Here is a 15,212-nt window from a genome sequence, read left to right on the forward strand (position 1 = left end):
ATCTATCTATCTATCTATCTATCTATCTATCTATCTATCATCACCAGAGTTACTTTTAGCTTGAGTCATGCACAGTCCCAGTAAAATGATACAGTTTGTAGTCAGTCTGTAACTTGAGCAGAAATGGTGATGAAACCTTTAAACTCTTAGAGCTGTACCCACTGAAGACATATACTAAGAGGCACATTTAGGATCAGGAAATGTTTGTGTGATCTTCATCTTTTAATTTAAACAGGGCACTGCTGGGTCTTCACTGAACATGCCTATAATTTCTTAATAAGCTGAGTGCACAGAATTTATCACATTCCTCCATAACTTCCTTGTTTTTAGAAATTCTCTGCTAAAGTTGAATTCTGTTCAACACTCATGTGAGTGGACTGACAGTCTTGAAGCAGAAGGTGTACATTTCTCCTTTTATTTCTAATCAAGCCCATCATCTGTGGACAACCACATTTCTGAGTATGAGCTAACTTTCTTTCTCTTTTTCTTCCTCCCTTCCTCCCCCCTCCCTTCTTTCTTTCCTACTTTCTATTTCCTTCTTTCTTTCTTTGAGACAGGGTCTCTGTGTAACTTTGGCTATCCTGTAACTCACTATACAGACGGGGCTAGCATTGAACTCACAGAGATCCATCTACCTCTGCCCCTGCTTCTTCAGTGCTGGGGTTAACATACCAACATGCTTAGCCCGAGTGTCAATCTTCATACGGCATTCTAAGTTCTGTTCTTTCAAGACTAAGTCTTCTCCTGTAACATTCTACTCTGATTGACCAAGTTGGCCTTAATATACTTGACATTTGCATAAACTTTAGAGATGTGCCTCTCCCTCCCTCCCTTTCTTCCTTTCTTCCTCCCTTCTTCCCTTCCTGCCTTTCTCCCCTCCTTCCTCCCTTCTTCCCTTTCTATATCCCTTCCTTTCTTCCTCCCTTCCTTTCTTCCTAAATAGTTAGCATTACTTTCTTGTTGGCGTAGTACAATACCCCAACAACAGAAAGCAACCTAGGGGCAAGAGGTGTTTATTTAGCTTACATTTCCTTACAGGATGCCATCCGTCATGCTGGGGAAGACATGGCTGCAGAATAGGAAGCTGACCCGGAAAACAGGAAACAGAGAAGAGAAGCTATAAAAACCTCAAACCTCATCTCGAGTGACATACTTTCTCTAGTTAGGCTTCACCTCCTAACGTTTCCACAACCTCCCAAACAATGCCATCAGCTGGGGACCAAGTGCTCAAACAAGAGAGCCTATGGAATATGGGGGGTGACATTTCATATTGAAATCACAGTTAGCCTTGGTTTCCTCTTCCTTGGAGCCTTTCTTTTAGGAAAATGGTACTCAACTTATCTGTGCTAGTGAATCTTAGTTTTCTCCAAGCTCCTGTCTTTCTCAAGGACGAAGGATGTAGGATCCACATCTTCCAAATGGATTAAAGAGTCTAATAAGGAGCAATGTCATCGATAAAAATGAGGTTCCATCTTGCAGTGTTCGCGGGAACACTTTAAATCCCAATTAGCAAATGGAAATCCTCCACACACATCCATCAGCTGCCACCCAAGGGTCCTCCAGTGCTTCCTTTCTTAGGATTGACATCTCTCCCACCTTTTGGTGCAGCATATTAGAGTCAGACTTCCCACCAACTCCAATCATCTGGAATAAATTCTTCTCTCCCACTTTAACACCATCTTATACAATTCTTCTTTCACGGAAATGAGAGTAGATGCTGCAGATTCTCACTGCTGTTACCTGAGATTCTGCCACACTAAGGAGAGCCAATGTTACCGAATTTGTTGCTTGTCTCTGGCTCATTTGCACAGCATGGATGGTGATCTTTGACAGCGTGTCTAATATAAGCCATATTTGTTGAGGGGGAGAGGCATCTGTTGACCTTTTCATTTGCTGTAGCTTCCTTTCCAAAAAGGCTCATGCGTCTAAATCCAGCATCTTCGGGAGAAATAGTTCATCACCTCTGGGAAACACTCTGTATGGTTTCTGAACACAAATCGTTTATTAAAAAGAAAAAGTCTATTCCCACACCGTTACTATATCTCAGAAGATTGGACGATGCAGAGGAGGCCTCCTCGAGCTTTCCCATGCTCAGTCTCTATTTTGCATTTTTCTCCGTGCAGTGTTCCTTCTGAAAGCGTTGTGCTTTGTACCCATCCCTCTTCTCTCTCTCCTCCATTATCTTAACATGTTTATCACGTTTCTAACCATACGTGAATCCCATTCATTGACTATCTCTTTCATAGAAAAACACATTGTATTCCAAAAAAAAAATTAGTTAAGAAAGTAATCAAACTGTTACTTCTTTTATCCTTGTTTTTTAAATTTACTTTTTTTTGTATGTGGGTGTTTTGCTTGCATGCATATCTGTGTACCATGTGTGTGCCTGATATTCGGTTGATCAGAATACAGTGTCCTATCCCCTGGGACTAGAGCTAGTTATGAGCCTCCATGCGTGTGTTGAGATTCAAACCTGGGTCCTCTGGAAGAGTGACCAGTGCTCTTCATTACTGAGCCATCACCCCAATCCCTGAGGCTTCATATTTTTAATTTTCACTGACTATGGTGCTTTTGTTGATCCAGCAAAAGCTAGTAACTTATTTCCCTGGCTACCAAAAAGGAAAAGTATATACTCGCCTCAGTAATGTTACTTCTGAAGATCTTTTATTTCATGATGAGATAACCTGAAATTCAGGTACTGTCCTGAATACGGATTGCATCATTTTGTGGGCTGAGATCTGAGTCTGAACAGGAAAAGGAAAATAAAACAAAACAAAAACAGAACGAGGCAACAAGCTGAGCATTAGTGTTTGTCTGTGTCTATTTCCTGACTATGGATACAATGCGGAGCCCATTGTAAGCGTGTCTCTTGGATAATATTTCTAAAGGTCAATTGGTATTACAACAGTAGTAGATAAATCTGTTCCATAGTCCGTTGAGATTCTTTTTTCTTTTAAATGTGAATTTTGGTTCCTTTTTTCTTTTTTATTAAGTTTTCTTAAATACAATTTTTTTTTCTCATTTTACATAGCTATCCCTACTCCCTACCTTTCTCCCACTCCACCCTTCTCTCTACCGCCTCCCTCATCCACTCCTCAGAAAGGGTAAGGCTTCCCGTGGGGAGTCTATGAAGTCTGACACTTCACCTCGCCATATAAAAAGCAAAACACTAAACATACAGGAAAAAAAAGAAAGAAAGAATATTAAGAGCCGCAAAGTAAAAAGGCCAAGTAACATATAAAGGCATCAGAATTCTACCCTACTTCTCAGTGGAAACTCTGAAACCCAGAACGTCCTGGTCATAGATGTACTGCAGACACTAAGAAAGCACGGATGCAATCCCAGACTACCATACCCAGCAACCCTTTCAATCACCATAGACTGAGAAAACAAGACATTCCATGAGAAAACCAAATTTAAATATTACCTATCCACAAATCCAGCATTATAGAAAGTGCTAGAAGGAAAACTCCAACTCAAGGAAGTTAGCTGCACCCACAGAAACAAAGGCAACCAGTAATCTCACAGCTCACAGAAGCTGTCCTTGAGATTCTTGACTGTTGCTTAAGCTCAGCAACGTATTTACATTCCAACATTAACCTCCTTGGGTTTACTCTCTGCTCTAACAATTCGTTATTGTTCTTTAGATTAATATTTTACCTGCGCCTTTCCAAAATTATTTTTTGATAGTCTTTTTTTTCTTAGCACTCACATTTTTCCATTCTTTGTGTGTGGACAGGTTATGTGTACATAGGTAAAGCTTTGCAGTCACTATCTGTGATTCTAAATCTTGTCTATCAACTTGATCGGATTTGAAATCACCTAGAAGGCACATATTGGGGTGTGGTTTTGAGGTGCCTTCTAGAGAGGTAGTGGCACCATTTCCGGGGCAGAGTTCTGAGACTGAATAACAAAGAAAACCCGGAAAATGGAGTTTAGGACTAGCTTTTATCTCATCTGTATCCTGACTGTGGATACAATGTGGATACAATGTAGCCCGTTATCTCAGGTGCCCAGCTCTGAGATTCTCTGCAATGCTTAACGATGCCCTTAAACTGTGAGTTTAAATCCACCCTAATTTCCTTCTTTGGGTTGCTTTTTTCACAGCTATGGAAAAAGCAACTAATTTAGAAAATGATATGGTTACGGTTAGGCATGTTTAGATCTAGGGAGAGTTTACAGTTTATCTCTATATAATAAGGAGATGAAATTGAGACACCAAGTATTTTAGAGAGAGAGAAGGTAGAATACAAATAAAATATTCATCAAGTAAATAACAGTCCCAGCTATTGCTTGTTTACTATGATGTGTTCTTGGAACTGTTCTAAAGTCTTTAGGTCAATAAGTTAGTTAGTTTTGACATTCATACTGAGGCAGACACAATTATTATTATCTTATAAATATACACAATAAGATAAAAGCAACCAATATGCATCACTCCCCCATACACAGCCTCATCGGGTGCTACATCAAGATATGTTTCACAGTTCAGTAATACACCAAAACAATCCCATGAAATCTAGTAGTGATTGTAATTGTCATCCTCACGACGCAGACGAGTCCACAACGGCGCACAGATGTCAAGTGGCGTGTGGGTATGAGGAAGGCTGTAAGCATTGGGCTAGCATTAGAGGCTTTATTCTGCCTCTCCAGGGGTAGGAACTAATGTTTGCATTCCTGTCCCTAGGATCCAGAAACTGTGCACTGCACACTACTGTCTTACAGACAAATGTTTTGGGTCGAATTATTGAAGTTTGAGATTGCAAGAAACTTCAAAAATGACAGTTTTAAGAAAACTCTCTTTGCCTTCAGTTTTAAAATTTTTTTTCTAAAATATCAGCCATTTTCTTGGAAGCTCTGTGGATTAATTCTGACAGAGGCTACCTGCCCCGGAAGTGACATGTTCCGTCTTTAGGTGATTTTATTAGACATGCTAGATGCATCTCAACTCCTTTGGGGATGAGCTTTTGCTCTGAACTCACAAGACTCGAGTTTATTTCCCTCACTGGATCCCATTAAGCACAAAAGGGAATAAACATTTAACTCCTTGATCAGTTCCATATCCAACAGCATTCTGTACTTCCTGGCAATCATAGGCTCTGCCCTTTTGTGCAAGTGAACTTACACGTTTCTCTCCTCAAGACGCATGTTTCAGATGTGTGCTGAACAGCCTAAAATACAGTAGGACTAACACTTTCCTTCTAACGCCTGGAGATGTTGCAGGAGGTTGGTGTGATGAATGTTCTGGATTGTCAGCTTGATGGGTTTTAGAGCCACCTAGAAGACATATGTCTGGGAATATCAGAGAGGGTACTTCCAAGACGTACTCGGAATGTAAGTGGCACAGTACAGTCTCTAGTGAGTTGTGTAGTTTTTACATGAGGGGTCAGGGGAATGAGATGAATGATAACACTAAAAAAAAAAAAAAAAAGAGTGAGCTGAGCACCAACATTCACCTGGGTCTGTTTCCTAGCTGCAGAATGCCTGCCCCGCCATTAAAGGTGACATCACTCAAACCATGAGCCAAGATAAATTCTTCTTGTCTTCGCGAGCTTTGATTATCTGTTTTTGTCACAACCTGGAGAAAATGAATTATCACAGCTAGAGCTAAAAGGCTGGATGCGGGTGTGAGGGACATCTCAGCAGTTAAGAGTGCAAACTGCTCTTCCAGAGAACCGGAGTTCTGTTCCTAGCACCTGAGTGTGGCAGCTTGCAACAGCCCGTGCCTCCAGCTCCAGAGGGTCTGACACCTCCTCGTGGCTCAGTCCATGAGAATGGGAATCCGCACACACACACATACACATATGTGCACACAGCTACACAAATATTCAGAAAAATTTAAAAATTAAAAGCAACTCTCTTTAGAGGATAGTGGCTGAACTCTGCTATCTAGCTTTATTTTTCTAACAAAATCAATTTGGACATATTTCCCCAACTCTCTAGGTTCCCGTTTCCTTCTTGATCAAACATGAATAACATATGTGCCTTCTTTGTTGAGTTACTAGAGGATTAAGTATAATCACCGAGTTAGACACGGAGAAAATTGCCTGCTGGGTAAGCCTGAAATCAGAAACCATATATACTATTAGTTAAAAATGGGAGGTTTGCTATGTATAGACGTTGACACAGTAAAGAAGAGGTTTAGTCTACTTTCTCAAAGGACTTCCACTTAAAATTCGATTTCATATTTCTTGTGAATTGACCTATGGTTGCATTGGACTCTGGAAAGCCATAAATCATGTCACGCCATGGGCGCATAATTGGATATCAAGGGAAAACCCACGAGCTGCTTCTGGGAAACGGGATCTTTTCTATTCTGTTCCACCCCAATTTAGGCTATTCAGTCACATCTTTTGGACTTGTGATCAGGTTTTCTGGAGAACTGCTCTCTGCCTCTGTGTGTTATGTGCACACGAGGAGCCTTCCTCTGCATCATTCACAAGGTCACTGATCAAACACTCGGAGGAGCAGAGCCTGGTTCAGAGCCTGCGGCCATCAGCTAGAGCACTCCGTTCCGGGAGTCATTGGCTCAGTTAGAAAATCACCTAGCCGTACTCACTCACAATATTGCTTAATTTTGTTAATAAGACACTGTGGGAGATATCTGAGGGAGGCTTATCTAGATCCAAATGTCTGTTATCAATTTATGGCACTGCCTGCCTGGTAATCCCAAGTCAGTTTTTGGAAGACGGAAAAACTAAACTTATCGAAGAGCGGTTATTCTCAGAGAACCCTCATAACACTGGTAATTACTGCCTTCTCTGAGGGTTCTCGGAGGCCTCCTGGAGACTCAGTTATATAATCCAAAGAGGTATTAATGGTTACTCGCTGTCTGTACCTGGAGACATGTCTCTGCTTCCTTTTGAAAGTGAAGCCTTCATTTTTTCTTTTTAATTTGTCATCAATCCCTTCACCACAGCAACTACTGAAGCAGGCCAGAACAGGTCAGATGTTTCCTTTAGAAATTCTGAGTTTTGAGGTTTCACTTCTCAAGGTCTCCCCACTCCGTGTGTTTACTGAGACCCCCTCAAGACCACCAGTGTGCTAGGGATCAGGCTGCCTCGTGTTCCTCTGGCCTTCTCCAGTCAGAACTCTCACTGGGGAAAAGCTGGAAGCGCAATCTGTTGTTATATCACGTGGTCTTGGTTTTGTTTTGTTTAGCTTTGTTTGTTTGCTTCTTTCTTCTTTAGTACCTTTGCACTTATGCCACTTCTATTCTTTCGGACTCTAGTTTTCCAGATTGTTCTCCTAGGTCTCTTTCTTTAAACATAGACCATTCTTTTGTATGACCAATCAAAAAAATATTTTATAATTAAATTCTGAATATTTATCAGTGCCAGGTACTATTCCGGGTATTGAGTGTACAGTAGTGAAGGACACACATGTGTGTGTGTGCGCGCACACACACACACACACACACACACACTTCCCTTTACTTGTAATCTGTTCTCTGCTGCACATCCATTTTAGTGAAATTGTCCCTGCATTTTCCCCACCTAACAACGTTTTCCTTTCATTATGACAAGCTTTGGGTAGATGAGCATCATTCTGCCCTTTTGAGTTGTCTCTTTGTAAGGCTATTTTTAAAATGCTCTGAATATAAGGGTTCCCAGTATTAATGTATGTGCTTGGTACTAGAGGTCAAAGGAGCCTGTCAGATTCCTGTGGGCTGTAGTTATAGAAGATTGTGAATCACCCTATGGGCGCTAGTAACCCAAACCAGGTCCTCTGCAATAGCAGCAAGTGCTCTAACCACTAAGAAATCCCTCCAGGTCTTTGAATTATCTTTTTATTAGTCTTGGAGTCTTGGTGCTATAGTCTGCTTTTCTGGGACATCATTATCATCGTTGGGAGTCTGAATGCTTATGTCTGTATCTAGCTGTTTCTTATAGCATTTCTCTCCTGTGATGTTTCTACAGTGTTAGCAGAGTAGAAGAGAATTTGGGATCAGTAGGCTGTGTTCTCATTTCTGCTTATTATGATTTATTTATTTATTTTTCTTTTTAGAGACAAGATCACATGCAGATCAGGATGGTCTCAAACTTGCTGCTATGCAGCCTAGGACCATATCTTTTGTATGGTTCCATTGTCGGGCGTGGTTATTTTTTCGTGGACTTATTATAACACAAAATATTTGCCAACTCCGAAAAGCTTTAGTTAGTGCATAACAAGCGGCATTTTAGCTGATCTCTCTCTTCTGTGTGCAGTCATGTTTTATTGATGATTTAAAATGCTCTTGTCTTCTAGGACTAACCTGATACTGGTCTGTGGCATCCTTGCCGTGTGGACATGGAGTATGCTACAGTTTCCGCTGGACCTGGCAGGTAAATGTATTCATATTTACATAAAGAAACAAAAAAGTATGACTCTTAAATATCAACCACATGAGCACGAAGGAGGCAGTGTTAGCTCTACTGTAACTTAGAAGGAAGGTAGGTTGAAATTCAGGAAAGCCAATTGTAGACCCACCTTGGTGTGTGGCTGAGTTTAAGATAAATGAGTATAGCCAAGCACAGTGGTGTGTTCATTTAAGCCCAGCACTCTAGTGGTGGAGATAGGAGGAGCAGAAGTTCAAAGTCATCCTAGGCTATACAGCAAGTTTGAGGTCAGTCTGGTCTACATAAGATTTGATTTCCAAAAAAAACCAAACCCAAACCCCAAAATTAATAATGATAAGTGCTTGAGCTGTTGAGTGTGCTGTTTTATATCTGGCTCCACTAATACTTCTATTATTCATTATCTGTAATCCTGCCAAAATTTATTAAGATATGTGTCTCAGTTTTTCACCTGTGAAATGGGATGGTACATTATATCACAGCATCATATATTATTACGACTCAATAATATAGCGAGTGTTTAGTGACCTGTTGATGTGCGGCCTCCATATTTCCAGCCAGTCACATTGTGAGATGTCACATATAAGGTAAGAAGTGCAGTTCAGAGCCCCATGTGGAAAGTTATGATTTCCTTTCATGGCAGCCCTTATTCTAACTTTAATGAATACATCAGCCTTTAAGGGTGGGAAAGAAGTAAACCATTCAGCTGGAATGCCATGATACTGACTTCCTGTAGCTGCACTGTCCTACCGTACGGTACCCACTAGCCACACGTAGCTGGACAGCTTGACATTCAATAAAGATTAAGGAGCGACTTTTCAGTGATGCTGGCCATATTTCACCTTCTCCCTTGCCGCATGTGGCTCGCATGCTGGGCAGCAAAGATGTGAAACAGTCTTAGCATCATAGAGAGCTCTGTGGAATGGTTGCTGCTTGGACTCACACTGTGACTTTTTTGTTTGCTGGGAAATATGACTTGGCAATTCTTGTCCTTGGTTCGTTACTCTCGAGGAGGCCCCGACTTTAACGGTTCTCTTTTCCTCATCTATTTCTTTATCATCATGCTGGCTTCAGGGTGAGACTAAGACAGAATACGTGAATTTGGGGGTCCACATGAATAGACTCAGAGGTCTTCTGAACACTCTAGATCTTAAGCTCACATTTTCTTGGATAAAATTGTTTCCTGGATAGATGGCAAGAGTTGCCAGACTTTTTTCGAATTAGGAAAAGAAAAAGGTTGGGCATGGTTGGGCATGGCAGTGAACTCCCTTGTTCCTAGAACTCTGAAGATGGGGAGGCTTGCAGATCTCTGGGTTTGGGGCCAGCCTGGCCTACTTTGTGTCTTCTAGGCCAGCCACAGCTACATATTGAGATCCTTTCTCTAAAAGGAAAAAAAAAGAGGAAAATACCAATCCAATTCCAGATTAATAATCACAAACAAATATATGCAAACAGCATGCAGCTGTTTTGCTGAAGTCTGCCTTAGGTACATGGTGCTCGTTACCCAGCTAGAAACCAGCCAGCTTCTCTTCATAGACTCCAGGGCTCCATCCTTTATACCCTGGGAGGGGGGGGAGGCCCACCAGGAGGGATTCCCTGAGCACGGCTTCTCAAGAAAGACACTCGATGACCTTCAGTGTGTCTTTCCTTTGTCATTCGCTCGCCCTCTCCTGTCTTGTGGTTCGCAGACTTGCTAAGAAAATTTTTATTTAAGAAAGAAACTGTGTAAACATTCAGAGGTGATAACGCTACGCAGCTGTTTGGAAAACAAAGACCAAATGTCGCTTCTGACTACACTGCTATTGTATTCTCCAACAAGTAGGACACTGTGCTCAACCCGATCAAAGTCACTTCATATTTGCACGCCCTTGCTGGATTGAGATGTTCTTTGTTGGAAAACTCCAAAAGGAAGGCTTTATTATTACAAAGAGGATTATTTTCTACCCTTGACCCTGAATTAAATTTACATCTTTGAAATTAAAACAAAAGTTTCATCTGTTGATGGAGTCTCCTTTTGTTCAACTAACACACATACACACAAACATCTGCAATTGTTCTCAGTCTTGCTTATAAACTGGGAGACAAAAGCAGGAGGAATGAGGACAAAATAGAATAATGGCCATTAGTATTTGAGCTCCCACACCAGACACACATGCTATCACCAACATAGAAAAATTATGTTTAATGTGAGTTCAATTTAAATTTGAATTCTAAGCACTTGAGTTTGAGTGAAATATGGAAATAGGGGCATGCTAGAGAAAGCATCCTGGACGGTCTGACTGGGGACTCTGCCATTCATATACTGTCCTTACCAGCCAAGAAAGTCCCTCATTCCTCCAGGAAGACTGAAGGAAGAAGCAGAGAGCAGAAAAGGAGACAGGGTGCTATTCCAATAGAAAGAAGATGTGTAAAGAAAGGGCATGTGTAAAGGATCGATTTACACATCTATTCCAAAGAAGTTGATGAATAGAGACCTAGGTTTTAGGAGTCAGGCTCTTTGGCATTTCAAGAGAGAAACCGACATGCCTGTAGGTTATGCAACATGGCCAGTATCTCAATGCTAGACAGAGAGGCAACCAGGGGTAGTACCAGGCTCCCTGACTTGAGACCCCCCAAGTACAGACAGGTCTCTGCTGCCTGCCCCCTCTGCAGACCCCCAAATACACACATAGCAGTTTCCTTTGTATCTTATGCTCTTCAGTCTGTTTAATTGGTCATTCCCTACAGGGAGGCTGGGAGATGATGCAAGACCTTTAAAGTGGATGAAAGCACAGGGCCAGGAAATGAAGGGGCTGAGGTGAAGAGATCTCTCCCCCCTTCCTCCCAGGCCTACACGGCACAGATACTCTCCATCCTTCATGACCAGACCATCGATATAGATGTCTATTTCCGTCTTTCACCTTAGAATGTTAATTGTTGTTTCTTTCATTCTCCAGTCCAGCTGAAACTGGTATGCCCCTCTTCTGTGAAAGCCAGGGGCTTCCTCAGGCTCTTCCTATGCCAGTACAGTGCAGATCTATGGGCCATCGGGCTCAGCTTCTTCATCCAAGATGGTCCCTTCCTTGTGGTGCGCCTCGTCCTGATGATCTACTTCCGAGTGATCAACCACATGCTGGTGTTCTTCGCCGTGAAGAATTCCCTGGTGATGGCGCTGCACTTCTATCGGCTGGTGGCTTTGATCATGGCCACCCGGGCTTCCATGCAAGATGGTCCAGAAAGGCTCCAGGCACGGCCCAGTGCCCTAGACCAGCCCTCTGAGAGCAGTCCCAGTGAGTGGGAGGACATCTCCAGGGAGGCCGTGCCTTTGCAAACCTCACCTGTCACCTCTGAGGAGTCCTACCCCATACCTTAGGTGCTTGTTCCCTTCATACAGCCAGGAACTTAACTCATTGTCTTCTTGGAGTCTGGTTCTCTTTCTACTCCCACCCCCACCCAATTTTCACCTACAACAGCTTTTAAGGAAACAACACAAACAAATGATCTTGTATTACAGGCAACTTACTCTTTAATTTTTCCTCCGAATGGAAGAAACTTTGACGCATGCCTACTGTTACAACCTCCTACCACGGTAGCAGACATTACCCAACTCTGAGAACCACTCGTAAGTGGTTGGTTCTCATGGAACTGTTTGGAAGGTTGTAGACAGGGCTGTGATGGCACACCTTCCAAAGATTTAGGGCTGACAAGTACCATCCCCACCATCAACCCTCTAGGGTGACGTGGTTATACAGAGCCTTTAACTGTGGTGGGACCGTCACAGTCTCTCATCTGGTGTCTCTCTGATGTGTATATATACACTTTGAATATATATTGAACAAATGGGGGAACATGCTTTTAAAATAAGCTTGCTGTGAGGTGGAAGCTTGGAATTCGAGCTGTCCAGCTTATTCAGTGAAAAATGAAATAGCCAAGGTAGCTTCACAGTCCCACCAAGGAATATCCTTCTTCTGGACCAAGGTGGTATTCTGCCATGGTACATATGTTCTTAGAGAGTAGTGACAACTTCGGGCTTGGGTGCATAAAGTTGACAGCAGGCCATTTAGGTTCGAATAGCAAGTTAGTTTGCTTTTTTTGCATTGTCAAAGTAAATCACATGACCAGGTTCCAGGGAGCTCTGGCATGCTGTGATGGAGGTGTTTGTGGCCTTTAGTGTTGCCATGGTTTCCGGTGGCTGCCAACAGCCACTGCAGGAGCAGCACCAGTAGAAGACTGAGCCACAGCTCCCGAGAAATATGGTCCCTGGTTTGAAGAACAAGGTGATGGACAGCGGTGCCAGCCGCATGCACGGGGCCTCCATTGATGCTGAACATCACCACAAGGCACCCCATCACCTCTTGGGGATCATGGTGGCTTTGTTTCCCATGCCTAAAATAGTCTTGCTCTTCCTTTAAACGTGTCTGGACATTCTGGGTTGAAATGATTCCAAACCGTTGAAAGCAGCTCTTGTTCTTACATATGTGGTGAGAACTGGGTGTGGCAATCTAGCAAACAACTCTAAAACTGTACTGGAGTTCAAAGCATCAATCAATCCACACTAGCGTTCCCAGGAACTCTGAGTCACTTATTCAGGGGACTTCCTAAATTGGACGTGACCATTAGATGATCAGTTGGGACATTTGTTTTTAAAGTATGTATTTCTGGTATGGTATAGTATTTATCTACCACGTTTGATAACATGTTTTAAAACAAATTCTATTTTGTACACAATCACAACTGTTTTCTAGTAATTTCTAATTCTTTGATTTCTTGTGCTTCCCACTTTAGCAATGTCACCGTGTAAACTGTGCAGGAAACAAGTGGAATGCACTCGTAACTTTTGATAATAATTGTATGCAAGTTAAGATTGTATTTATATCAAGTAGAGAATGCGACGGCTTTGAAGGTAGATTATTTAATTAACATTCTTAGCAATGAGACTTGAGGAGATGTCTCAAGGTTAAGAGCAGGTACTGCCCTTGCAGAGGACTGGGGTTCATCCTAACCCCCACACCCCAGGGCTTGCAATGTCCTCTTCTGGTCTCTGTGGGCACTGACTATGCTCACGCGCGCGCACACACACAGACACACATGTACACGAAAAATAAATAAAAATATTTTTTAAAATAAAACACTCAGCCGGGTGGTGGTGGGGCACGCCTTTAATCCCAGCACTTGGGAGGCAGAGGCAGGCGGATCTCTGTGAGTTCGAGACCAGCCTGGTCTACAGAGCTAGTTCCAGGACAGGCTCCAAAACCACAGAGAAACCCTGTCTCGAAAAAATAAATAAATAAATAAATAAATAAATAAATAAATAAATAAATCACTCAGCAATAAGATGCAGAAAGGGAAAAGGTAATAATACCTGAAATTTGTCAAACCACTTCAGCCTTCTCTTGCTGTGCTGCCTGCTTTGTCTTGAATCCCTTCGCCCATGACATGTATGGGCCTCTCCTTACTGCCTATCTGCCCACAGTGTATTTTTATGGGATTTATCTTTTTCCCCAGAAAAACAAACACTGAGCTTCTAAAAATAGAACATAAAGTAGTAGGACTATTGCAAGGATATTTTTAAGTGTTTTCAAATCTGAGGCTTGGCTTGGTTCCATGAAAGACTTTCTAGCGTTTAAATAAAGTATTTTGTAATTAGCCCTCCCTCCTCAGTCCTGTCCAAAATCTGGCTTAACTTAGAATGCCAGGAAGTCAGAGAGCACCCAGGACCGGCTTGGTAATTAATGGATGGTCAAAAATAGACACGCGGTCTTCAAGGCTTTTCCAGGAAAATCTGCTAACGGCAGCATTTAACCTAACTGCGAGTGTTTCCAGTTCCTTACGCTGGCTGCTTTGATCATAGCGAAAATGTCTGTTGCTTAGTCTACGTTGTACCTCTGATAAAAGCTAAGAAATGTATTCAGTTAGTTGTGTGTTTGCAATTATTACTATCATTTTACCCTTTAAAATTGTATGTTTTTATCGTAGATTGGTGCACATTATAATTTTTTTTTTTAAGATCTCCAAGTGCTGGTCATATACTGAGCACCAGTTGCCTCCCATACGCCGGCATCTTGAGACGTGTTTACCTTTTCTTTGTAGAGAGAAAGCTTACATCGTGTAGGAAGCAGAGTCTACCCTCTGCCCCCAGCCACAGTGCACACTAAGCCCCAATCCCTGAGGAGGAGGGGGCTTCACTTGCAGTTGCTGGAGCCATTGCTGACTAGTTAAAGCTCAGTCAAATAGCCTTCCTAGAGACATGTTCCTCCACTTGTGGGAAAGCCCAGTGTCTGTGTTTACAGGACGCTCCGTGTGAACACACCTCAGGGTCCTCTTAGGCCTTCTACAGAGTGACTGAGTCTTAAATGCCACAATACTGGGGTATTTAATGCTTAAGACGAGCATACAGCTCTGTGTTTGTTTACTCTGCCAAGTTCTGTTGCAGCTATAAATGACGGTGTTAGAAATGCCAAGCCTGGAAGTGATGAATGACATCGGACGCATTCAGGGAGATGTCTAAGGGAATTGTGCCCCTGGCTCTGTTGTCCTACCACAAAGCGCTTCAGCGGCCATGAAGATGTGTCCAGACAGCGACCGGGATCACTACTATCAGCACACTTCCTTATTTGAGGGGAGCCTTTTGGAGCCCTGGGAAGGCATGCCTCACAGGTGTGAACCCTTTAGGATCGCCATGATTCGGAATCCAGCGTGGACTCTACTCGCCTTGGGTACTTAGCATCAAGAACTCTTAATCAGATTCTCCTGGAGAAAGAGAGAACTATAGAGACGAGGCCTGCCGACCTCCAGTCCACTCCGAGCTTCCTTAAAATAGACGTTACAGCCTCAGAGATCAAACAGCCTTGAATTGCGAGATAAAAAGACCCTGTTAGAACCCTGATGGCTCTTCAA

General features: G+C 42.5%; 1 protein-coding gene across 1 annotated transcript in view; it reads left to right on the plus strand.

Annotated features, from left to right (window-relative positions):
• Tmem26 (transmembrane protein 26) overlaps positions 1-11,688 on the plus strand; it is a 43,632-nt gene extending 31,944 nt beyond the window's left edge. Inside the window, exons 5-6 of the mRNA XM_005360445.2 lie at positions 8,248-8,324; positions 11,273-11,688. Of these exons, the coding sequence (XP_005360502.1) occupies positions 8,248-8,324; positions 11,273-11,688 (493 nt within the window). The remainder of the gene's footprint in view (positions 1-8,247; positions 8,325-11,272) is intronic.
• Positions 11,689-15,212: the final 3,524 nt, after the last annotated feature.

Source organism: Microtus ochrogaster, linkage group LG2 (assembly GCF_000317375.1).
Source record: "Microtus ochrogaster isolate Prairie Vole_2 linkage group LG2, MicOch1.0, whole genome shotgun sequence".
In the NCBI taxonomy this organism is placed as follows: domain Eukaryota; kingdom Metazoa; phylum Chordata; class Mammalia; order Rodentia; family Cricetidae; genus Microtus; species Microtus ochrogaster.